This window comes from Balearica regulorum, chromosome 1 (genome assembly GCF_011004875.1).
Source record: "Balearica regulorum gibbericeps isolate bBalReg1 chromosome 1, bBalReg1.pri, whole genome shotgun sequence".
NCBI classification, from domain to species: Eukaryota; Metazoa; Chordata; class Aves; order Gruiformes; family Gruidae; genus Balearica; species Balearica regulorum.
This window is the reverse complement of record NC_046184.1, coordinates 4941983-4965487: the sequence shown is the minus strand read 5'-3', so window position 1 is coordinate 4965487 and position 23505 is coordinate 4941983. Positions and strand designations below refer to the sequence as shown.

The 23505-nt window shown below is 43.9% G+C and overlaps 1 protein-coding gene across 1 annotated transcript in view; it reads left to right on the top strand.

The window, feature by feature from the left end:
* ITIH5 (inter-alpha-trypsin inhibitor heavy chain 5) overlaps positions 1–23505 on the top strand; it is a 52295-nt gene that overhangs the window by 9022 nt on the left and 19768 nt on the right. The window contains exons 4-7 of the mRNA XM_010301853.2: positions 682–789; positions 2397–2647; positions 11642–11811; positions 12380–12496. Of these exons, the coding sequence (XP_010300155.2) occupies positions 682–789; positions 2397–2647; positions 11642–11811; positions 12380–12496 (646 nt within the window). The remainder of the gene's footprint in view (positions 1–681; positions 790–2396; positions 2648–11641; positions 11812–12379; positions 12497–23505) is intronic.

Here is a 23505-nt window from a genome sequence, read left to right as displayed (position 1 = left end):
ATATGTTATGGAATATTCCTTTGGTCAGTTGGGGTCAGCTGTACCGGCTGTGTCCCCTCCCAGCTCCTTGTGCACCCCCAGCCTACTCACTGGTGGGGTGGTGTGAAAAGCAGAAGAGGCCTTGGCTCTGTGTAAGCACTGCTCAGCAGTAACTAAAACCTCTATATTATCAAAACTGTTTTCAGCACAAATCCAAAACATAGCCCATACTAGCTACTATGAAGAAAGTTAACTCTATCACAGCACACCCTGTAACTCATTCCCAGGGAGAAGTATTTTAGTTAGGGAGGCAGCTAACTGAAAGCACTCATCCTGAATATTGCCATGTGTATTGACACAAACAGTGGATCTGAGACCAGACCAAAAAAGTGCTTGTTGGGATTCTTGGTAATTAGTTTACTTTCCGGTTTGCATCCTTATACTTTGGAGATTACCTACTGAACTGGCATTTTAGAGAGGCAAACTGCTGGACTAAAAATATACTCTGCTGGTACAACCAGCCAGGGAACTTCTAAGTTGACTTCTGTCTCAGTGACTCGAGTGGACTCTAGGAGAGTTACACCAGCAGCACACTTAGCCTGTTTGCATTTGCACAGTCTGTGAACCCTTCTACAGCAAGATGTACAACTGTCACTGTAGAAGGGTGCAGAGTGATCATGCTGACATCTCTGGTCTGTATAGGAGCATCGGCAACAAGACTTATTATGGAGAGGTCACAGGGAAAGAAAAGAAACATAGCAGTGATGACAAAGCAAGACAAAAGAAACCTCCAAGCCCCACAAATGGAAGGTAAGTGTTGTGCATTTGGCTGGGTTCTGGGAAGTGACATACTCTCCTCCCATCTTTATTTCAGCTGCTTTGGCATACCCATCCACAGATTCATAGGAAGAAAGAACTAAATAGAGTGTTATCCATATTGCGTGGTGTCATTCCCGTACTCCAAGTCATGTAAAATTGCATGTGGCCTTTTCTACCCCTGTTACACAACATTTGCACTTCCAAGATGCTCCAGGATGTCCTTGAGAGGGAAATAAATCTTGTTGTCTCCTGAATAACAGGCAGGAAAATTAAGGCACACAGAAATTCAATGAGTTACAACTTTAAGAATGCAAAGCTAGTCAGTGGTAGAACCACAGGTAGCCTTTTGCAGTCATGCTTACACAGGAAGAAAGTCCCATCTCTAAAAATATGTTCACCTGAATACACTTCTTCAGCAGCACTATGGGGTATCTTCCCCCTGCTAGTTTCACCTGGATAGCTCTAAAAATATGTACCATTGGATGAATTTTGCTGCTCTGGAAAATCCTGCATTATTCTCTGGGATAGTAGCATTGTTCCAACATGAACACATGATCAAGAACAGCTAAATAGACTATGATTTTCAGATCAGAAAGATGATGAACTGTGGCGAAGAAGAGGTCTGACAGAGATCTAAACTCATGAGTGGTATGTGGAAGGAGAATAAGGATTTTTTATTTTCTGTCTTTTCATAGAAAAAATAGAGAAAATTTAATTAAATGATCAGATGTCAGGTTCTAAATGGCCAAAATAAGGTATTCTTTACATAAATTGTATTTCTTGCCACTAGAAATTGTGAATAATAAACGTAGTGAGGGTTCAGAAAGTGAGTAGATGAATTTTTGGTAGGAAAAATCCATCAGGAACCTTTAGCAAAGGATCCAGACACAGACTGGCAGAACCTGAAAGAGTTCTGTATTTCTCTCGAAGCACTGTATTTCTCTTGTCATGCCCTTTTGCATCTTCTTCTGTAGGTGATCACTACCTGTCATTGTTAGACCACTGATATGACCCAGAGATGTCATTCTAACTGTCCTACAGGCTAACATAAAAAAAATATTTTTAATATGTGTTAGAGAAATCAAAGTTTCAAATTCTTTTCAATACTCACTGAATTGTGGGCATCACTGACATCTCACATCAGTGAGTTCTGAAGCTACCACCACATGGCATTAAGAGTTTCCATTCCTGTTATATATAAACAGATAATATTAGGGAAGAGGAATTTGTTTGTACCTTGCTTAAGATATTGCAATGAGTCAGCAGTGACAAAGTCAAGAATTAAATATAGGTCTTACAAATCCTCTGTGTAAGAAACCAAGAGACAGCCCTTCCTCTGGCCCTGCTCCATGTTATATGTGTCTGTCACAGTCCTCTCTGTAAGAAGTCATCTCATAAGACCTTTCCTCCTGTGGAAACCTCCTATGGGCCCAATGCTTTGTGAAGCATTATGATGTTTTCTTTCTTGCTGGTTTCACGTATTTAATCATAGGAAACACTTTTATTGGATTAACAAAATCCAAATTCATCATTCGCTGGAGAAGGTGGTGTGTGTGATGTGTATGGGGTATGAAGGTGTCTTTGGATTTTCCTTCCAGGGAGAATGGCTATGAGACATTCAAAGCTTCTGTATTCATTCCTCGCAAGATGCAGGCCAAGTTCCTACTGCATTATGAAGAGCTTTTGCAAAGGCGACTGGGAAAATATGAGTATACACTCAGCATCCGGCCTCAGCAGCTGGTGGGGAGGTTACGAGTGGAGGTGAACATCCTGGAGAACTCAGGCATAGTTTCACTGGAAGTGCCTCCTCTCCGAAACAGCAAGCATAAAGGCAATGGGAAAGTTGAAGGTAAGGAGAGATTTTATGACCCATGGTTCTGTTACTCCTTGGGCCTTAATCACTTCTCAGGAACTGGACTGGCAGTGTTGGGAGTTCTCCAAGGCAATCTTGGATAATTGTGAAGACTGGTGTTGCATTCACTGTCCCTCTGCTCCAAATGAGGTATTAAACAAAACCCCAATGTTGTATTAAAGCAGCATTGTCTAGGATCAAGACTATATTAGAAACTAGAGGACATGTCATGAAGAAAACAAGAAAAATGAATGCTAGCAGCTCATGAGGCATAAATTATTCTGGCAAATTCCAACTATGACTTTATTTAGAAAGACACATTTTTCACTTTCCCTTCTTAACTCTTGCTGCACTCACTGTATGACAGGTTCATTCCACCGCAGAGGTGGCTGCATTTGGTGACGAGCAAGTCTCTAAGCATTGCAGGCCATCAGCAGTTCCTATTTAGAGATCTCTCATTCACTCGCAGGGCAGTCTCCAGGTTCATGAAAGCTGGTATAATGGCTGCAATGTGAAAGGGATGCCAGGATTATGAACTCTGTGGAGAGAATTTAGTCTTATCATAAAGGCTGATGGCTTTTGTTCTATTTTCTATAGATTACTGTGTCTACGTGCTATCTGTGGATAAGTATGTGAGAACTTTGAAGCTTAATGAGTATATAGCTGATCCCTTTCAACACAACAGGATTTTTTTTGTTTTGCTATTGTCTTTATGAGCTTTGAACCAGGCCTTCAGGCCTTGTGCTCAGCATCTGATCAGGCTCTTCCCTGGCTCCACATCTCCTGGGAACTGTTTATTTTAAGAAGTGAATTGTTTTTTCCATCCATCCATGCCAAGGCAGATAGGAAATCCTGCATTTTAGAACATGGGAAATTCCAAGAGGAAAATCCATGTTTTGCCAAAGCACTAAATGCAGTCCAAGTATCTACTCTTACCCCCAACTGTCCTCGCCCACTGCTCAGACGGTGTAAAGGTAATTTTTCTAGTGTAAACTAACAGTGAGGAGCACAAGATACTGTGATTGCTACATGTTGACAAAAATCTCTCAGCAAAAAAAAAGAGGGTGAGTCAGAGCTGGAAGCAGGATGTGGAGTCTTGTGGGACTCAATCCTCAGTTACTCTAAGTGACATAGTGCTAGCAAAATCAGTGGAGCTGTTCATGTCTGCCAGGTAAAGATCCTAAATCATGTGAACATGGAGTTAAACTGATTGCTCAGTGTGATCCCACTGATTTCATCCAAATTACATTGAAATTAAGGCTCTCAGTGACTTGGACTAGCTTCAGGTCAAGCCTTATACAACTAATTAGTCTTTCTGTCGTACATCCATGCACTGTGTGATAAATGTGCTCTGCCCCTTGTCAGGAGGGACAGGAAACCTTCTAAACCTATCAGGGAGTATCATAGTACGTTGTGATATATACTTTCCTGCAAAACATCTGGCATTGATCAAGGTTAGACACAGACTAAGCAGAGCAGAGACACTGTTGGTCTAATGCAGTGTGGAAATTCCTACATGTAAATGACATACAGGGAAAACTTCCGCAACTTGCTCTCCAAATGGCAATCTGTGAGCACTGATCATTCTTGGCACTGTGCTTCAGATTTAAAACAGCTCATATAAAAATGAGCCCACGCTCTAAGATTCCATAATCCTCCCTAGCCAGTGAAATGTATATAAAATAGGTGTCCCATTTCAGGATGGATAAAGCAACTGAAACTCAGATTCCCTTGCTCAGAATTCAATTACAGATCCTTTCTATCTGGAATTGCCCTATACAGTTGGTGAAACCTGTTTGCTGTGGTGAAATGACTGCTATGGAAGTAATTGAAATGCCAAACACACTTTTGGGGTCCATCATGGGCAGTCAGGAGTGGGTTGTGTCTCTGCTGGATGAAGCCTTTATTGCTACTCAGGCCTGTGCCACTCAGATGAGTGTATAGAGTTAATGAATTCAGTAGGTTTGCTGAGCTTCTTTCTAATCTAAAGCAAGATGAGGAGATTGGGACATTATCAGCAGCCAGACCAAAAAAAAAAAAAAAAAATAGAATTTGCAGGGGGTCTCAGAAGGGTCTAATATAGGTCACAGAGAAGGACAGTTTGTTTTGGATAGGAGGGATTTGTTGTTTGTGACTGCTTCTGGCCAACAAGATCAATCAAACTTGGAGTAGACAACAGGAACTTCCTGTCATCCTAAACACAAATGGAAACCACAACAATACTCCTAGGGTGGGAAAGGCCAAGGCAAGGAGCATTTCACTTGGAAATCCACTATATTCCAGCCAGTTGTTATCTCTCACACTTGACCCAAAACGCAAAACATCTGAGTCATTAGATCCTCCCTGCAAAACCTTCTTGCTCGTATGACACCTAAAGACCCAAGAGCATGAGATCTGCACATCCAGTGAGACCTCCAGGGAAAGCTATGTGTTTTTAAGTGAAAGACAGCTGAATTGCAAGTCAATTTGAAGAGTGGCTGCTTGGCAGGCAGTCTGTGAACTGGGAGCAAACCAAGAAAAAGACAGTGTCAGGTCTGTTCTTGGACTCTTGTGGCTTAAAACTCTTCAGTATCATTGACTGGAGGGCACGGTAGCAATGTAGTAAATAAGCAGCTAGCAAAGGATGCCAGACCAGATGCTGCCATACTGTGTTACCTGTGCTGCCTCAAATGAGAGGTCATGACTTAAAATAATGACCAAATAAGGAATGGAGGCCTGCACACTGGAAAATGGTACTGCCTGACTGGTTGGAGTTTGAATATGTCATGAAAACTCTCTTCCTCAATTTCCTATGTCTACAAAGATGTCTATAGTATTCATGGTTAATGATAAAATGTGAGATTTTGATAAGTATTAATAAATTACCGTGAGAGTATTGGGTGAAAAATGTATTGTGACATCAAGTCATCAGTTAAATGTCCAAAATGCCACCAACCTGAAGTCATTGTTGAGGATGGGTTGTAGCTTCACAAGTAATTTAGATACTTTTGACTCTGACTGACCTGGATAAGAAACTATATTCTTTTTCTGAGTACAGGTCCTGAAGATCCAGTGTAGGATAGGCAAATGAAGTTGAAAATGAAATATGTTTGGCTTTGGAGTCATCCACAGTTCCAGATGATGAGCACCAGCAGTGATTGATGTTCATAACTGAAATGCCAATCTGTTGTGGCAATAAATGCTGTTAGCAAAACTAATGAAATAAATAATAATAGTTTAGATGACCAAAAGTGGAGGAATGGCTGATCTGCCTTTATTTCATGGACCAATCCTCTTACATATGTGGTGCTTTCTACATGCTATGCCAATGTACCATGCAGGAAGCATAGTGGAAAAAACAGTTTCTCTGTTTAATGGTCACTCAGGACATGCACTTTTGACTGCAGCCAAACTGCTTGTACCCATACAGTCTGTGATGAACAGACAAAACTTAAAGACCTATAGACAGAAGATGTGCTTTTATGAGAAAGAGTGAAGAACGCTTTTTCTCCTCATTTATAAACCAGCACAGAAATCACAGCAGTAGGAGCAGAAGCAGTTAAGAGTCCAATTCTGCCTGTTTTTTGACTGTAAGGGCCCAAGATACAAAGATTGGACTTGGTTCCAGAAATTTCCAGTGATTTATGTGAATTCAAGATGTGCTTTGCTATAGATAGAGGCGCTTAGAAAGTCCTGCGTACATCCTCTCTGAATATAGAGCAGAGACAATGTGATGACAGGTCTTTCCAGGATATTTCCTTTAACAGTGACTCCTGTGCACACAGCTCCATCTGGGAGTTGTATTTTTCCCAAAGGAAGATATTAAGCATGTGAGTTTTGGAAAGTGACCTTTTGGCATGTGCAGGTGTTGTCTTCTGTCACATACAAACTCCAAAACAGGAGACATTGAGGCCAATGGTCCAGGCCTTCTCTGGTGACCTCAGAATGGAGCCGTTTTCTGAGTGATGTCTTACATCCCCAGGGATGACTGTCCTCATCATTTTCCTCCAGCGCAGCAGTGTGAGAACTAATCATGGACTTGGGTAGGGAGATACTAAGCTGCTGGAGAATGACTATTTCTCTTCAAAGTCATAGGTCTCAGAAAGGTTTTTATTTCTTACCACAGTTGTCTAGAAGCTCCCACATGTTAGCGGAGGATGAACTTTGCATTTGAGCTCTAACTGTGACTCTGCCAGTCTCCAAAATAATTTAGGTTTAAATGTTCATCATATGAGGACTATAGTTGCATAGGAAAAATGCTTTTTCCTGCTCTGTTTGCTTCTCTAGCTGAATTTGGTGGAAAGTTTGTCTAAAGGCCTTGTTAACTACCTCAGTGTGAGCACAGATCAATTCAAGTCTTTGGAGCTTATCTATGCTTTGTACTCTGCAATATCTCATAGATTTTCCTCTCTCAGTCACTTGTTTGAAAAGGACTGGGCCAATAGAGGAGAGTAATTGTGACCCAGATATCAAGTGCTGCCTAAGAAACCTGGGGGAAGACACCGGTTACTGTATTCAAATATATAAAAGGCTGCTGCAAGGAGGAAAAGAATACTGTGCTTTCTGTGTCAATAACAGAAAGGACAAGAAGTCATGGGTTTATAGTCCAGAAATAAAAATGTAAATTAGACATTGAAAATGTCTGACAGTGAAAAAGTGCAGCTCTGGAAAAGACTGGCAAGGGCAGGTACTGAGTTTCCATTACTACAGGCCTTGACTGTTTCCAGACAATGTCATAAAATCAAGTAGGAAGGGATTCAGTCTGGGAACATGTGATGGATTAGATAACCTGCCTTCCAGACCTCATTTCTATTATTTCAGGCGAAAAAAAAGATTTTGTATCTTCTCTATAAGACCATTTTTTGGTTTTAAGCTCCATTCTGGAGATGAGAGACGAGTGACTATGAAGAAGATGGGAGAGCTTCCCCAGCTATTCCTGTTACTGACAATGTGAGGCAGCCTTGGAAACTTCCTCTCCAGGGGTTCCTAAAGCACTGTCTGTGTTATAGGGGATGACATTTCTCACCTCCAAAGAGTTTTTTGAGGAGTAAAAGGGGGATTCAATGTGATCCACGTGATTCCATCTAGATTCCACAGTGCTTTACAAAACTGGATACATGTGATTATGCCTATTTGACAGGTGGGGAAACTGAGGCATGGAATAGCGAACTCAGCTAATTTCAGATGGTCAGAGTCCATAGAAATGCTAGGACTGGAACTCAGGCTGTTGTGGCGCACAGCATATTGTCCTCACCCATCAATGTACTTATGGTGGAGAAACACAGAAGTAAAGTCCAAAGGCCACAGCCACAGATGTATACGTGCAGTAGGTACAACGAGAGAGCTTCTGTTTCCAGTGTGAAACTCACTTTCACTAACTCTGACGTGATATGGCCAGACAGCCTAACTGACAACAGTACTTGCTTTTCAGCTGTTGAGGAGAAGTAATGTGAGACCCTCAAATAGATCAGAAAATATAAATGAACTGTTAAGTCTTTTCTGTGAATTCTAGGCATTTCCCACACACTGGCAGTTAAATGGGATTTTGGAAGTGATAGAAGACAGATGGAAAATCCAGGAAGGCCAATACAAGCAAATCTGATGCATTGTCCATTAAAAATATATTACATCTGTTGATTCATCAGATCAAAGGGCAGCTATAAAAGTAAAAACAAATCAAGATGGAAGTGAAATCTTATAGAGCTATTGATTTATGACTTTTCTTCACCAGGAGAAATCTGAACTGCACATAGATTTTAGAATAAATGTCAAAGCCCTGGGTAATCATTTTATAAGCCCCCTTTAAGATCCAACACTAGTGTCCTCAAATGATTTCAATATACTGGCTAGGACCTCTCTCTCTATTTCCATTAGGATGGATGGATTGGAATAGGCATAGTCAGAGAAGCCATAATGCAGAGGCAATTCTTGACTTTACTGAAATTGAGTAATAACTGTCATTCAGCCTTCTAGTTCAAGACTTCTGCTGATTTGAGTTTGTTTCACATGCCAGGTCCTCCAACTATAATTTATTTGTGTAGAAGTTGGGCCTATGAGAAAGTCCTTCCCTGTCTCAATAGTATGGTCTTAGAATCATAGAATCCTAGAATGGTTTGGGTTGGAAGAGACCTCAAAGATCATCTAGTTCCAACCCCCCTGTCATGGGCGGGGACACCCTCCACTAGACCACGGTGCCCAAAGCCCCATCCAGCCTGGCCTTGAACACTGCCAGGGATGGGGCATCCACAGCTTCTCTGGGCAACCTGTGCCAGTGCCTCACCACCTTCACAGGGAAGAATTTCTTCCTAATATCTAATCTAAATCTCCCCTCCTTCATTTTAAGGTCATTCCCCCTTGTCCTATTACTCCATGCCCTTGTAAAAAGTCCCTCTCCAGCTTTCCTGTAGGCCCCTTTAGATACTGGAAGGCTGCAATTAGGTCTCCCTGCAGCCTTCTCTTCTCCAGGCTGAACAACCCCAACTGTCTCAGCCTGTCTTCACAGGAGAGGTGCTGCAGCCCTCGGATCATCTTCATGGCCCTCCTCTGGACTCACTCCAACAGTTCCATGTCTTTCTTGTACTGGGGCCCCCAGAGCTGGATGCAGTACTGCAGGTGGGGTCTCATGAGAGCAGAGTAGAGGGGGAGAATCCCCTCCCTTGACCTGCTGGTCACTCTTTTTTTGATGCAGCCCAGGACATGGTTGGCTGTCTGGGCTGCAAGCACACATTACTGGGTCCTGTAGAGCTTCTCGTCCACCAACACCCCCAAAGGCCTTTTCCTGAGGGCTGCTCTCAATCCATTCTCCACCCAGCCTGTAGCTGTGCTTGGGATTGCCCCGACCCACATGCAGGACCTTGCACTTGGCCTTGTTGAACTTCATGCGGTTCACACGGGCCCACCTCTCAAACCTGTCAAGGTCCCTCTGGATGGTATCCCTTCCCTCCAGTGTGTCAACCAGACCATGCTATATCACACCAGACCACACCACACAGCTTGGTGTCATCGGCAAACTTGCTGAGCATGCATTTGATCCCACTGTCTGTGTCTTGTGCCTTGTTTATTAAATGGACTCACAGTACAGCTAAAGAAGTAAAGCCAAATCAACATGGAAGTAACATCCGAGAGTGCTATTGATTTAAGACTTACTTTCATTCCGTTGCCTAGAGGAGTCTAGATTATACATAACACTTTAGAGTAAATATCACAGCTTTGGCTAATCATTTTGTAAACCCACAAGGACCCTAGTCCCACCATTTCTAGGGACTTTGAACTGTGGGAAGTCAGGTCAGTTAGGTAACCACTCCATGCCTCCATTTTCCCACTTGTTAAATGCGTATAATTGTAGGTATCTGATTTTGGAAATCTCTGTGGGATCTGGATGCAAGGAGGTTTGTGTTCAATGTTGCATACAGATGTCATGTTGCATTCCTCTAATGCTGCTCAAAGCACTCTACAAAAGTGGAGAAGTGCCACTCCTTGTTACATAGACAGTGTTACAGGAACCCCTGGAGAGGAGCTTTCCAAGACTGCCTGCACCTTCTCATTGTGATCAGCATTGTTAATGGGGTATAGCACAGAATTAAAATTATCCTAAAGCAGATACCTATGTCTGGCCAGATGTATCATACCCTAATCTCCCCTGACACTCTTGACCTGATCTCCACTGAGCATCATGTAAGCCTAGAAAATAAGGTCAGATGTGAACACCTAAACCAGAACTGAATCTCACCCATCTTTTCTTTTCCCTGCCGTACCACAGACTTCTTGGGCCATCTTTGGCAAAGATTTAAGACATATACCCCCCCCCCCCCCCCAATATAATTAAGCAGCTCATTCCCACGGATTTTAATCAGCACATGAGCAGATATAATAGAACTTTCATGCCTCAGAGGAGTGTTGGAATAATCACTGTGAGATTTGAAGCACCCAAGAAGAACATCAGTTGAGAATCTATTTTGGTGTTTTCAATAGCTAGTTAGGATAAGGGGAAAAACCCTCAAAATCTGGGGAAGTTCAAGGCCAAATCTGCCCTTTTTCCATACTCATGTAAGGGTCCTTATGGAGTTCAGAGGGAATGAACAGCTGGCGCACCAGAAGAGAGTGAGGTGGGATTTCGGCCACACAAAGAGACAAGGAATCTCCATACCCCTCAACTTCAGAAAATGAACAGAACTAACAAGACAAACAGAGGTTCCTTCAGGGTGACTCAGACCTAAACTATTGTCTTTCTCTGAGATGCTCTCTGAAAAGCACATCTCTCTTCATTGACTCAGGAAGGGCCCTTGGAGATTAGGGTGAGTTACATCTTGGGGGTGCAGTTTGCATGACTGCACTAGCAAGCGTTGGACTGAAATTGCAATGACTATACTGGTAACTCTGCTGAACATAAAGGCAGCTAAGATGACTTGTTCAGATGCAGACATTACACACTGACGCTTGTCAGATCAAGCGATCAATTAGTCAGTTTAATCCCACCTCGCATGTCTACAGTGCATCTGAACAAGTCACCTCAAGAACTCTTTATAATCAACAGGGAGAAATCTGCAGTATGATTCATCTAATCCTAGAGGAAATGTTTAAACAGGTCAAATGAATCAAACTTGCATTGACTGGCAGGCTCTCAGGTATAGGATCTGCATTCTAGATGTCTAGAGTTGGCTGGAATGAATACCACATACATGTCTGAAGTTGTGTGTTCCTTATTTACAGAAAGCAATTAACAGTCATACAGAGAATATTTGGCCTTTGAGTTCAGTGACCTCCAAACAGAAATAAGCACAGGAATTTCATCTAAACATTTATATTCCTGATAGCATTGCAATGTTGGTTTCAGTTTAGAATTAGAGGGGAGGGGCTGTTAAGTTCTTGTTTTATCACCGGTGAGCTGAATCTTTAATCTCAGTATGTAACTGTGCCAGTTGACCTGACTCCATGGTAATACTGTGTGTGCTGTGCATAAACATCTGTAAGACAATGGGAAACAGTTGTAATATTGTGGTTTTATCTCAACAGGTGATGTTTCTCCTCCTCCTTCTACTGTAGTTGGACATACCAAAACTTTAGCTAAAGTTACGTTCAATCCCAGTGTTGTCGAGCAAACCAGGATTGCCCGAAATGGCATTTTGGGAGACTTCATAATTAGATATGATGTCAACAGGGAGCTGAGTGTTGGCGATGTTCAGGTGCTGTACACGACTCATCTTTTCTGTGTTACTAACTATACCTAAGATGGTTTAATTGTCTTGCATGCTCCAAATGTCCTTGAAAATGTTTTCCAAGTGAAGGCTACTTCTCCATCTTGCAAGAACTATCCAAAATAAAGGTAGTCAGTTGGCAACCACAAGATGGACTTAAAAACCACAGGTACCTACTTCATTGAGTTTCTTTTTGTATCTGCTTTTCAGTTTCTCAATATACTGGCTGTATATATCTGGATACAAGGCCAGTTCCCCAAATGCATGTCATGGTTCTGATTCCTGGGCACATACGTTATATCCTTACTGCATTTAGAAGGAAATCCCAATGTCCATCATGGAAGGAGATGTGGAGAGCTCCAGTAGGCTCCCTCAGTCTGGATAAACAGGGGACTAGGATTAAGAGGGTTACCAAGGAGTACTCTTATTCTCCAGTGTAGACACAGACATTGAAAGCAGGATCAAGTGTGCCTAACCGAATATCCCATAATAACCTATATGTGGAACATTGCATCGTGATCTGCCTTCAATTCCTGACTTCCTTGCTCTTCCACAGATTCTTAATGGGTATTTCGTGCACTACTTCGCCCCCACGGATCTTCCTCCATTGCCGAAGAATGTTGTCTTTGTGCTTGACAGCAGTGCTTCCATGGTTGGAACAAAACTGAAACAGGTGAGGTCCTTGCGTTTTTTATGGACTGGTTGGCTGTAAGGTGGCAGAGAGCTTGGTTCAGGCTTTGTCTCAACTGATGGGTTCTTCTGCAAAATGCTTTCTATGTCTGAGGTGAGAGGAGGCTCTGAAGACATCTCAAGGTGAGATGATTTACTTTCAATGAGAAATTATCATGCTAGTGGTAATGGGATGGGAACAAGAAGTGCAGAGGATTTCATCACTCTGTAAAAAAGGTCAATGCTGTCAAAACTGAGCTAGGATGCCACAGATAGGATTGTCCTGGGCAGTTCTGTTCTGAGCAGTTTGAAGAGAAGCAGATTAGGGAGAATTCCCAGCAAAGTGCATTCAGCAGACCATTGTATCCAGCTTAACAGCAGATAGAAGATACTGCTGTCTTTAAATTACCTTGGCAATACCCTTAGCAATGAGTTCTGTTGAAAAAGATCAGTTTGTCCTATTTGAGAATCTGAATCTTTCAGCACAAATCTCAGACATTTTTCCGGGGCCAACATTTTTCCAGGGCCTTAACATGAGCCAACATATCAAGCTGAAGGGCACTTCACAATGCTTAAAATTGATCTTTGACATGGAGAGTTCAGGCTGATGCCTAAAGGTTTTGCTTCTGCAATTCTCTAAGCTGGACAGAAGGAAACCATCTCCAGTTCAGGAACCAAGTAGTTGGCTTAGAAGGGCACCGTGCCTGGGGGAATGTACTCTTTCTCTCAGCACAGTATTATCAGTCTAAACTAGAAGCAGACTGTGCCTGGGGAGATATAGTCTCTCTCTCAACACAATACTATCAGTCTAAACTAGAAGCAGAGATGAATTAAGACTTCAATTCTGTTTTGAATGATTTGACATGTGTATCTCAGGTCTGCACTCACACCAGAGAGGTAAGTCTAGTTTTCATCTGTGCAGAAAAGAAAAGTCCTGGTAGAGTTAGTATTGTTTCCTTCCTTTTGAAGACTTGCCCCACAGGCATGAGATATGAAGTTAGTTGGCTTCTGTCTGTTGGATGGCCACTTTTTTACCTTCTACTTTCTTACCACAGCCAAGCTAATGGCAGTGGAAAGTGACACTTTCCACACAGGTTGACACCAATATGGGGCAGTTTCAACTTGTATGGATGGTGTGTTGTTGTAACTCTGCTAAAATGACTGAAGGCCAATGGCTTGGACTTGTATCTTGGCCAGTTAAGGATCTCTAATTAGTCCATTCAGGCTCCTTTTTTGCCTGTCTGGAACATGGTGATATTTCTGGAAAGTATGGTTATTTGAGAGCCTTATTTTTCCATGGCCACCAACACTAGCCCAAATGTCCTTGACAAACGCAGACCATGGTCATTCTTTGAGAATTCTCTGTTTTTGAACAAGGACATTTGGGGTATATATGCCTTTCTCTCTCTGCTCAAAACTTTTCTATCTATTTTCAGTGGTGATCATAAATCTTAATTTAGAAGCTGTGTCTCCTGTGAAATCAAATTATCTCCACTGCGAGCTAAAATGGAGTATGACTTTTATGGCTCCTAATTATCTTCCTCAGTGACTAGAGTAGCAAATGGAGAGCTGTTAACAAACATACCTAGTACTATGCTGAATGAGGTCTTGAATAAAGATGCCTTTGAATCCTTACAAATTCCTGTGGACAGAGCCTGGCTCTTGGCTTCTATTATCCTTCTGCTGAAAAATGTCTGCCTTGCCTCGCAGAAAGGCATTTGTGCATACTGCACAAATGCGCCCAGTCCTGCATGCTGAAAGCAGACAGTCAGTGATACAATGCTGAACTAGGGAGATTAAGACTCTGAAGGGCTTTGGTGCTAGTGTGAGCTGCGTGAGTAGTGCCTTGGATCAGCAGATTAACCTTATACTATGAAAGCTTTTATTCTCCTCCTGAGCATATTAGTGTTTCTTTTTCATATAATTACTAGAAACAACATGGTCATTAACCCTTGAAGGTCTACTTCATAGCCTAGCCAGCTTCTACTGCTAAACATACATGAGTCTCAGGCTAATTAACTGCAAATAGGTGCCTCTTGAGCCTGAAGTGAGAGAAGTGTCTAGCCAGAACCTTTGTCGAGGGTGTACCCAACTTTTTGCCTATTATCTTAGAATACTCTTTTTATGGAGAACCACTGGTACGTTATGGAGGAGTGCTATGCGCAGGAAGCACTTACCTTCCTCTCATTTCAACTGCTACAAAATATAGAACTTCACGGACTTATGACCTAAATCACACCCTGGTGTGTCCCCCCCCAAGATTAGGCAAGGAAAGACCAAAATCTAGAACTGGCTGAATAATATGCCTCTTTTGGTACATTAAGAAAGTGTGATCTGTTACAGCCATGGCCCATGTCTGCTCAGTGGCCTTTTTACCCAATTGTTGTTGTTATTAAGATGTTTGTTAAATTACAGACACGTCCCCTGATACATCTGAGCAGAGGAAATGCCTCCTTTTCTCCTTTTCTCTAGGACTCTTGCAGCTGTGGTGATCTATGGTACTGTGTAGAGAGCTGGGAATTCCCATGGGACTGTCTTTCCTCATTTCTCTCTACTGAGTCACATGCAAGATCAGCTAAAAATACAGTCAGCACTTGTAAAGAGTGCTCCTGTGGGTCAGCTGCGGCAGCTATGGCAAAGGACAGTAGTTTAGGGTTCTATAAGTAAGGATGAGAAACATCAGCTGTGCACCCTTTTCTATAGTACCTCGAGATTTTGAACTCTTCACTCAACTGTTTTCATGAAGTTAATGGCAAAGTGACTCAAATGGGGTCAGGATTTCATGCATCCTGCGGTTCCAGCAATCTAATTGTGAGTCATTTCCTCTTCTCCTCTCCCAAGGTTTTCCTTTTCCTACATGAATTTTTATCTGTTCATGCCATCCCATTCTTCCTAAGATACCTCAGTCTTTGAAGCAACAAGTTGTCCAGGCCCAGTTCCAAACACATATAGTGAGACTGAACAGCTTAAATCAAATCATTAAGACCCTTGAGACATTCCCCTCACATCACTGAGGCATGTATTAGCTTAGTGGGGAATATCAGCTAATGTGGATATTACTCCTGCAGTTTACACAGCCTCTGAACTCTGGCAATGTCTAGCAAACTCAACTGTGTTACAGCACTCCACCACCACTGAGGATCTAGGCCTTTGTGCCATCACCGTCTAGCACTGGCAGGGAGGTAAAGGTCAGGAAGAGAAAACTCTTGAGCGTCACGATAAAACATTTTTTCATGTGTTCAAGACTTTGCACGTCATTACTGCTGTCCCAGTGGCAAGGAAAACACTGGTTTTGTCCCAGGAGCATTGTTCCTTCATTTGCAAAGAGACAGTAAGCTCTGTGTGGAATAGTTGCTTTTAGCAGGAGCCAGAAGAGCCTGGGGAACAGGTTATATCTGCGAGGTTTACTGGAAAGCAAAATTATTTGCCCTTTGAGCAGCCTGACCTGCTGATTTTCATGGTACCTTTGGCTTTATAGATGGAGGGGGACATAGCAGTTTTACATTGGTGTAACTAGGACAAAGAGGGGCCAGTTACAGGTTCACCACCTTGTGATTACTGTGATTATCCACAGCTTCACTAAACATGGTGAAAAAGGACCTTTTATTGGCCTGCAATTCAGTGTTACAGAACAAGCATGTTCCAAGCTATGAACGTGTCCACAAGAGGATGGATTTACAGATGTTTTGCAGACATGCAGTAAAATGTAGTTGTTTCAACCACAGATTCATCTCACCTTACCTTTCCCACAGGCAATAAATACCCACACGCTCAGTTAAACAGTTGGCTACACCGCAAGCCTGGCAACATGTCAATGGTAGTGTGCCAGACGGTAATTTTCTTTGAGGTTAATTGCGCTAGGAGGAACTCACTTGAAGCTGGGACCTGCTGCGTATTTGCAAATGCTTATTTATTTGCCTACACCCATCCAAGGGACACTGTCGGTGCCCTTGATCTGTGACCCACACTGTCTAAGCCCTTCTGAGGGCCTGAGTGCCTTACACACACATATCCCTAAACCTCTATGCCTCAGCACACAGACTCCCTCTGAGTAGTTTCAGGGTGGTGAGAGACCAGACAAATACCTGAACACTTGATATTCTCACTCCAAACTCCACTGACTTCTGGTGGTTGCTGCAGAGCTGGCTGCGGGCCTGTTGACTACTAGTCCAAATAAAGGCTGCTGACCAGGAGAAATACATTAAATTGCCAAGGGACTTTGGAAAAAATGCTAATTCTAATTACAGCCTTTAGTGATTTTCAAGCTAATGTGAAGAAGAAAGATTTGTCTCAGCTTTTCCATTTCTATTGGAAGGCAACAGCCTGAGTAAATGCAGGAGAACTGTATGCAGCGTCTCCAGCACCGACAACTTCATGCAGCTGCCTCCTACTCGTGAGTACACAACAGCAGTGTCATCTCAGTCCTCTCTGTAGATGTGAATATGGAATATAAGAACTACTACAGTAAATAAGGTGTCAGATCCATATAGACCTTAAATGCCCAGCTTCCAAGAAAGATGCAAGTACTTGTCATGCAGCAAAACAATCTGCCTTCCCTAAACCCTAAAACTTATAAATAGTGACAGGGCCATACAGAGAAACAAGTAGCCTTCAGAGCAAGACGCCCTCAGATGTTAAGGACAGGGAGCATCTGCTTCTGGTCTCAGGACTACCAACCAACATGTCCCCAGCTGATTTGCTCCACAATGAGGCACCAAAAGTAGAGACGGAATTTCCCAGAAAGACCCCAGCCCCCCTATAAATGGCAAGTGCCTTGATTGGATTCAAAGTAAATAGGATGCAAAGACAAGCGCAGTTTGGCAGGGAAATGCTGCTGAGGCCTGAACTGAAACCCCGTGAAGACACTGAGGGTTCTCCCAAGGGTTTCAATGAGACCTTTACTGAATTAATCAAAGGATGAACTGAAAATAGGTGCTACTGAAGTGGCAGACACAGCCCAATGACCACCAGGCAAGTCCATAGTAAAAAGGAAGGGGCAAAATCAAACTGGGAAGTCAGTTTATGGATCAGGGTCGTTGAGGTCTGTGACCAGCCATAGCTGTGACAGAGCTGGAGACAGCTACAGCATAGCTCTTGGCCTGAGACTCAGACTGGCATTGAGGGCCCAGGATGGATCTTAAATGGGCAGGGGTGTCTGTGGAGGCCCCAGGTGGGGCTGGTCAGAGCTATTAAACCCTTTTAGTATGCTCAAGGCCCTAGCATACACATGTAGATCTGTGAAGCTATAGATCTAGGTTTCTTTAATGGTTCTTTCCAAGCTGGAATTGTGTTTTTCCAGTTGCTGGAGCAATACGTGGAAGCCAGACCTGGCTTCTGTTTATGTTTTCATCATTAATCTTTTATGTGAACTTAGGTAGGTTATTTTCTTTGCTGGTGCTTGTCTCTTTGCAGAGTCTTGTCTGTTTAGCTGGCAAACTCATGGCTGGGCTTACAGCTGTACAAGATCCCCCAAGTCTAAAAGACACCTGATCTTTGCTAAGACTTGAGCTATTAGTCTAACTTTGCTTGCAACAACACTGCTATTTCCAAGTAAACACCTCTTCACCTGAATGGGGTGTGTACTACACATTGCTCAACTGGGACAGTCTAACTGTGAAGAGCAGTTGAAGCTCAGAAGTGCTTGTGGGACGTTGTGGGGAAGCCTGCTGGTGTGAGGTCTTCCATGTTATATTAGTGTATGAAGTAATCAAACAGTGTTGACAGGCAGTTCTGACTCTCAGGTCCACATGATGTAATTTGGGGTCCCCTGGGAATGAGGGATATGATACTACCTGTGTCATGAGGAGAGAGCTTTTGCTTGGATAGTTACCCCTGATGTAGTGACTTCATCTTCTCCAAAGCATATGCTGTCTACTCTGCAGAGTTTTGGGCAAAGGCTTGGCCTGTGCTCATGTCTGAAACAGTGGCTTGGGATGGAAGTGGGCAGGGGAAGGGTTGGAAGCAGAGAGGTAAAGAAGGGAGTGGGGATCCTGGAGCTGGGGATGCTGAGGGGATTTGGAAATAGGGAAAATAGGCAGGGGAGCAGATGTTGGAAGACTGTGAGGGCCCTGTGGCAGACTCTCAGGTGAGAAAACAGGCAAGTTTGCTTTTTAAAAAGAACAATTTAGTGCTCTTGTATTGCTTAATGGTAACCCTGAGCAAAAGTGCTGGGCCTTTGCTCCAACCAACCATCATCACCATCCCTCACTCACTGGAGATGAAAATGGTGAAGTGGCATTTACAAGTAAGAGGTATCACAGTTCAAGAAAAAAAGGGCCAGGGCTATGAGAGGAGGTGGCTACAGAGCCACAGCCTCTGCAGAGGGATAACAGATACTTCATCTCTGTGGGAGGACAGCACTCCTTTTCATGGAGAAGTAACGCTTCCTCCCTGAGTAGGAATGGCACAATCTCTCCTTGGTGAAATAGCACAGATCTTTTCTCTATGGAGAGGAAACATCTCTCTGTGAAGGAGCAATGCACCTCTCCTAGCAGGTTACATGCACAGCTAGGGTGTTCTAAGAAGGGGTTAGAAAGCTTCAAACCTGGCAGGTTTCTGACTGCTGAGGCACCCACCATGACACAGTGGCTACATGATGAAGAATGGCTGCTAATCAACATGAAAAGCATAGCATCCCGTGTCTCAGCCCAACTCCTGCTGCATAATGTAGCAGTTAGTGGTTGCTGAAATCGGGAAGATGTGCTGTGGACAGCCTCTTGGGCATGTCAACTTGTCAGCACTGTGTGGGCAGCTGATCTGTGTGACAGAATTGAAGTCTCGACTTATTGCAACAGTTTTCATGCACTGGGACTAACTTCATCTTCTGAGGATGGGTGGAGAGAGAGATGTCAAGCTCTGCACTGAGGGCATGGGGCACTTTTGCCTTGGTTTTGATGTTTTTGCTGCTAGCTCCATGGAAATTGTTTGTCATGGTGACAGGGTGGGGGTTTGAATGTCCGACTGGCATGTTATGGGATGTGATCCCGCTTAAAATGAGCTAAGCACAAGACAAGAATGTGGCCTTCATAGACTGCTGTGTCAGTCTGGCTGTCTGCCTGGATAGCCCCGTTGTTTCCAGTGGGGCTATTTCAGTATGGCACTGTGGGGCAGCCTTTAAACTTTTCCCTTTGCCTTGTTGTACAGAAATGTTTACTGCTCCAAATGTAATCCATACCACACTGTTGATAAGGACTTGAAGTAAAGATGCTTGGTGCTGATAAGAGCTTGCCTCCTTCAAACTTTGTACAGGCATTTATTTATATCCTCAATGCTGCAGTGAGATTGCAAAGACTGAGCATCTACTCTGCCCTCTGAGCACATGAAACCCTAGTTCCTGAGAAATCGGCTCATCATGCAATTTTTCATATATTTATCCTCACCATACTGTTGGGTGCTAGAGAAGTAAGTTACCCCAACTGGTAGCTAAGCTCGTCCACATCTGTGAAGACAGTTTTGTCTTCCTCTGAGCGGAAATCCAGTGCTTAAATGCCCTGGATGAAAATGGAGCTAAGTGATTTACTCAATGTTAAATGGAAAATCTTTTTCAGAAAAGCCAATAGAAACATTTGATCTAAATGATGGAGAATTTGTTTTGCAGACAGGGAGATTACAAAGCAACTTTTTCTAAGGCAATACAGGGAGTCAACAATGTTATTAGCAAGGGATCCATAGGATCTCAGGGAAGAGAGACTGGACCATGGACTGGAGACAGACCCTTATTATCCATAGCTGTACAACCAAACTCCTTCTCATCACTGGCCACCATCAGTGTAAAACAAAATGCTTGTTGTCCAGAATTGTGAAGGAGTTTTCCTCAGTTATGTGATCAGTGTTTGCCAAAAAGAAAGCACAAAGATACATTGACAGGGAGAGGGTGAGCTGCAGTTCCTGAACTGCATGACGCTCCCTGCAGAGGAAGAAAGGGCAGATTGTCTTCTCCAAGAGGGGGATGGAGGAAGACAAAAACAATCCAAGGATACACTTCTGGGTTAAACCCCAATTTTGGTACAAAAGTCCCTGTTGCTGGCAACTGGCACCTGATCTGCATTATGTGGGCAGAAAGGAAACGGGGCCATAGAGGAAAATAAAACTTACAAGAAGTGGCTTCAGACCTCAGCAGGCATGGCACTGCCCCAGCCTTTGCTCCCTCTGTACCTCAGCTCCTCCCTGTAAATGGCAGTGGTGCTCACACCGCCTTTCCCTTGGCTACTGGATCCCAAACCAAGTCTATGGCAGTACCTTGTCTGACCTCAATAAGCACCATTTCAGGTGCAACTGATGCCAACTGTTCCTGAACTGACAGCATTAATCCCTCTGACAGACCGTAGGCAGAATTGACCAGATACTGCTGTTGTAGCTTTGGAAAGCCATCTCTGTGGCTTTTCATCAGCTGCCTGTGTGTGTTTGGAAAGGGAAAGGTATGAATCGAAGCATAAAGGATGAAGGGAAAGGGGAAGCTCTTCTGTTGTTCTTTTCCCTGTGTTTCCTTGCAGTGCTTTGCCAAACAACATATTTACTTGTACTTTTCTCCTTCTCGCTGTAGGAGATCTGGTTTTTGAGCCCTTCTCTGCACTGTTGCACTCTCAGACAAGTTACTGGACAGAGCCGTGGGTTCCTAATTCCCTTTGAGCTTACATCTTGTGCCTTAGCTCCTTTCTTGTCCAGTATGGACTCGCACAGGGGATCTGAAAGGACAAAGTAAAGGCTATTGAAATTTTGTCTTCTAGTTGTGGCATCCTTCAGTATATGGTTGCAGTTGGTCCCATGTCTTTTATCTGCAGACTGTCCTTCTGCAGCGCTTTCAGCTGATGCGTACTGCTTTCCAAAGGCTTTGGTTGTAAATGCTTTGCTCTCCGATATAGCCATGCTCTTTAGACTGGCTGATCTCGAGTCCCGGCGGTGGGGGCTGAAGCTGGAAAGGGGCTGTGTCACTGCTGTCAAGGTCTCACTGCCCAGCTGTTGTGCGGGCAGAGGCCAGCTGTGTTTGGGCGTGCAGGGTGCAGCCGAGGATTGCCAAGTGAGCTCAGAGGCACTGGCAGGGTGGGTGCTGGGAGAGCTCCCTCTGCATCTGGAAGTCGTTTCCAAGAGGAGCTGTGTTGTTACACTACAGTGCTGCAGAGACCCTTTATCCATACAGAATTGGATTCAGCATGAACTGAAAGTCTTTTGATTCTTTTTTTTTTTAATGGGCTGGTGTGAAGCTAGCAGAGAGGATGTGAGCCTAGGATGAAGCACTTACAAGTGCTCCTAGGCAATGGAAAGTGTGAATACGTGGGCTTGGGACATGCATTATAATGAGGTGCTTGAATTCCCCCCTTGCTTCATAGCAGGGCCAATGTATGGCAATGACATGGCATCGAACAACCACACATTGTCTCCCTTTGAACGGCATAGCTTTCAGCGTAGCCAGGCTTCGCCCTCGCCCTGCTCCTCAAACAAACAAGAGACTGTGACAGAAATGTCACCAGGACTCAGATTCCTCCTAAAAGGTGCCCAGATAGTCTGACATCATCCCAGATGTCTCTGAGGCAGCTCTTTGACCCAAGAAAGGGCTGAAGGCTCTTGGCTCTCCCATGGAGTGTGTCTCTTCCCATGCTTTGCTCCACCAGCGTTTAAACAGTGAGGTTTCTCAGAGCTAGCCTCAAGGGCCAGGTACAAAGGTGAGAAGTCACAGCTGAACTGGAGTGTAGCTGAGGGAGTTCTCCTCTTCCTGCTGTTTCGGGGGTGTTGTACAGCCCCGAATCATCTTGGCCATGATGCAGGGCCCTTAGCAAGCAAGGACCAGAAAAGCAGCAGTGGTGTTGCATGTCTAGGTATCGGTGTGGAGGTGACAATGAAGACCAGAGTGGTGGCTGGGAGATGGCTTGTCTGTGACCTTGTAGGCCTGAGAAGACACTATCTGCACATTGGTCATTTAAACAGTGTGAGCCTGTCTTCAGCTTCTCATAATTTCTGAAGCACAAAAAACTCCTGTGATCACTCACTGGCAGACATGGTCATCCCACCTGTCCTCAGCTGTAGACCATAACTCTTCTGCTCCAGATTTGGGGAGTGATATTTTGTCGCCCTGGAGGTAGCTGTTTCAAGCCCTAGGTTCCGGCTCTGCTGACAGCTCATTCACCAGCACAGCTTCTTGACTCAAATGTACTGGAGTAGCCATTCAGTCTCCACCTCTCAGCTCAATTTTATCTGTGCTAATCTGGGGGAAACAGAGGAATCTTCCCCCACCAAGTTATCCTCTTTTAAATCCTCATTTAACACTTGTCTCTGATAGCAACAAACCATTCCCAACTAGCAAATATGGATATTTTATTCAGCTGTTCTGTATTGCTACTTCCTGACATCCTCTCCTTTAATCCTTGCTCCACCCTCCACACAAAAATGCATCTACCCAGGCAAACACACTGGGAGAAGTGTGTCACCTTACAGCACCTGGCACAAGGGCGCTGGACCCTTAAACTGGACTTCCTCAGTGCGAGTGGGCTAGATCTGTGCTGAGCATATCCCCAAAATGAAACAGTGTCGTATGCACAGCCGTGTAGGAACCATCTGGCCCTTACCAGAGAAGAAATGGTTAATTTTCTGCCTCGCAAGAGAGCGCCTTTGGCACGAGTTTCAGTGCAATGACTCACTGGGGCCAGGCAGGACTGGAAGTGCAAAGACCCCATCGGCAGTGGAGCAGCTTGAGAATCCCACGGCAGCCTCAGCCCTTGGATCCTCAGAGCCAGGAGAAGTTCCAGCTGTGGCCTTACAAGGCCAGAATGAGAAACCTGCTGCTGTGTCCTGACTGAAGCTGCTGCCAGGCACTCTCTGCACGAAGAGCTCTGCAAATCCTTGCCTGGGGGCTGGTGGAGACTGGAGGAGAGGGTTGGGCACGAAGAGCGCTCAGTCATAGCTGCGTACTTAAGGATTTCAAGCAGTGCACTTTTACAAAGATATTTTCCTTATTTAAAGTTGCTTTTGCCTGCCAGCTCCTGAATCATATCCAACCCTATGGAGGGAAGTCACGTCTCT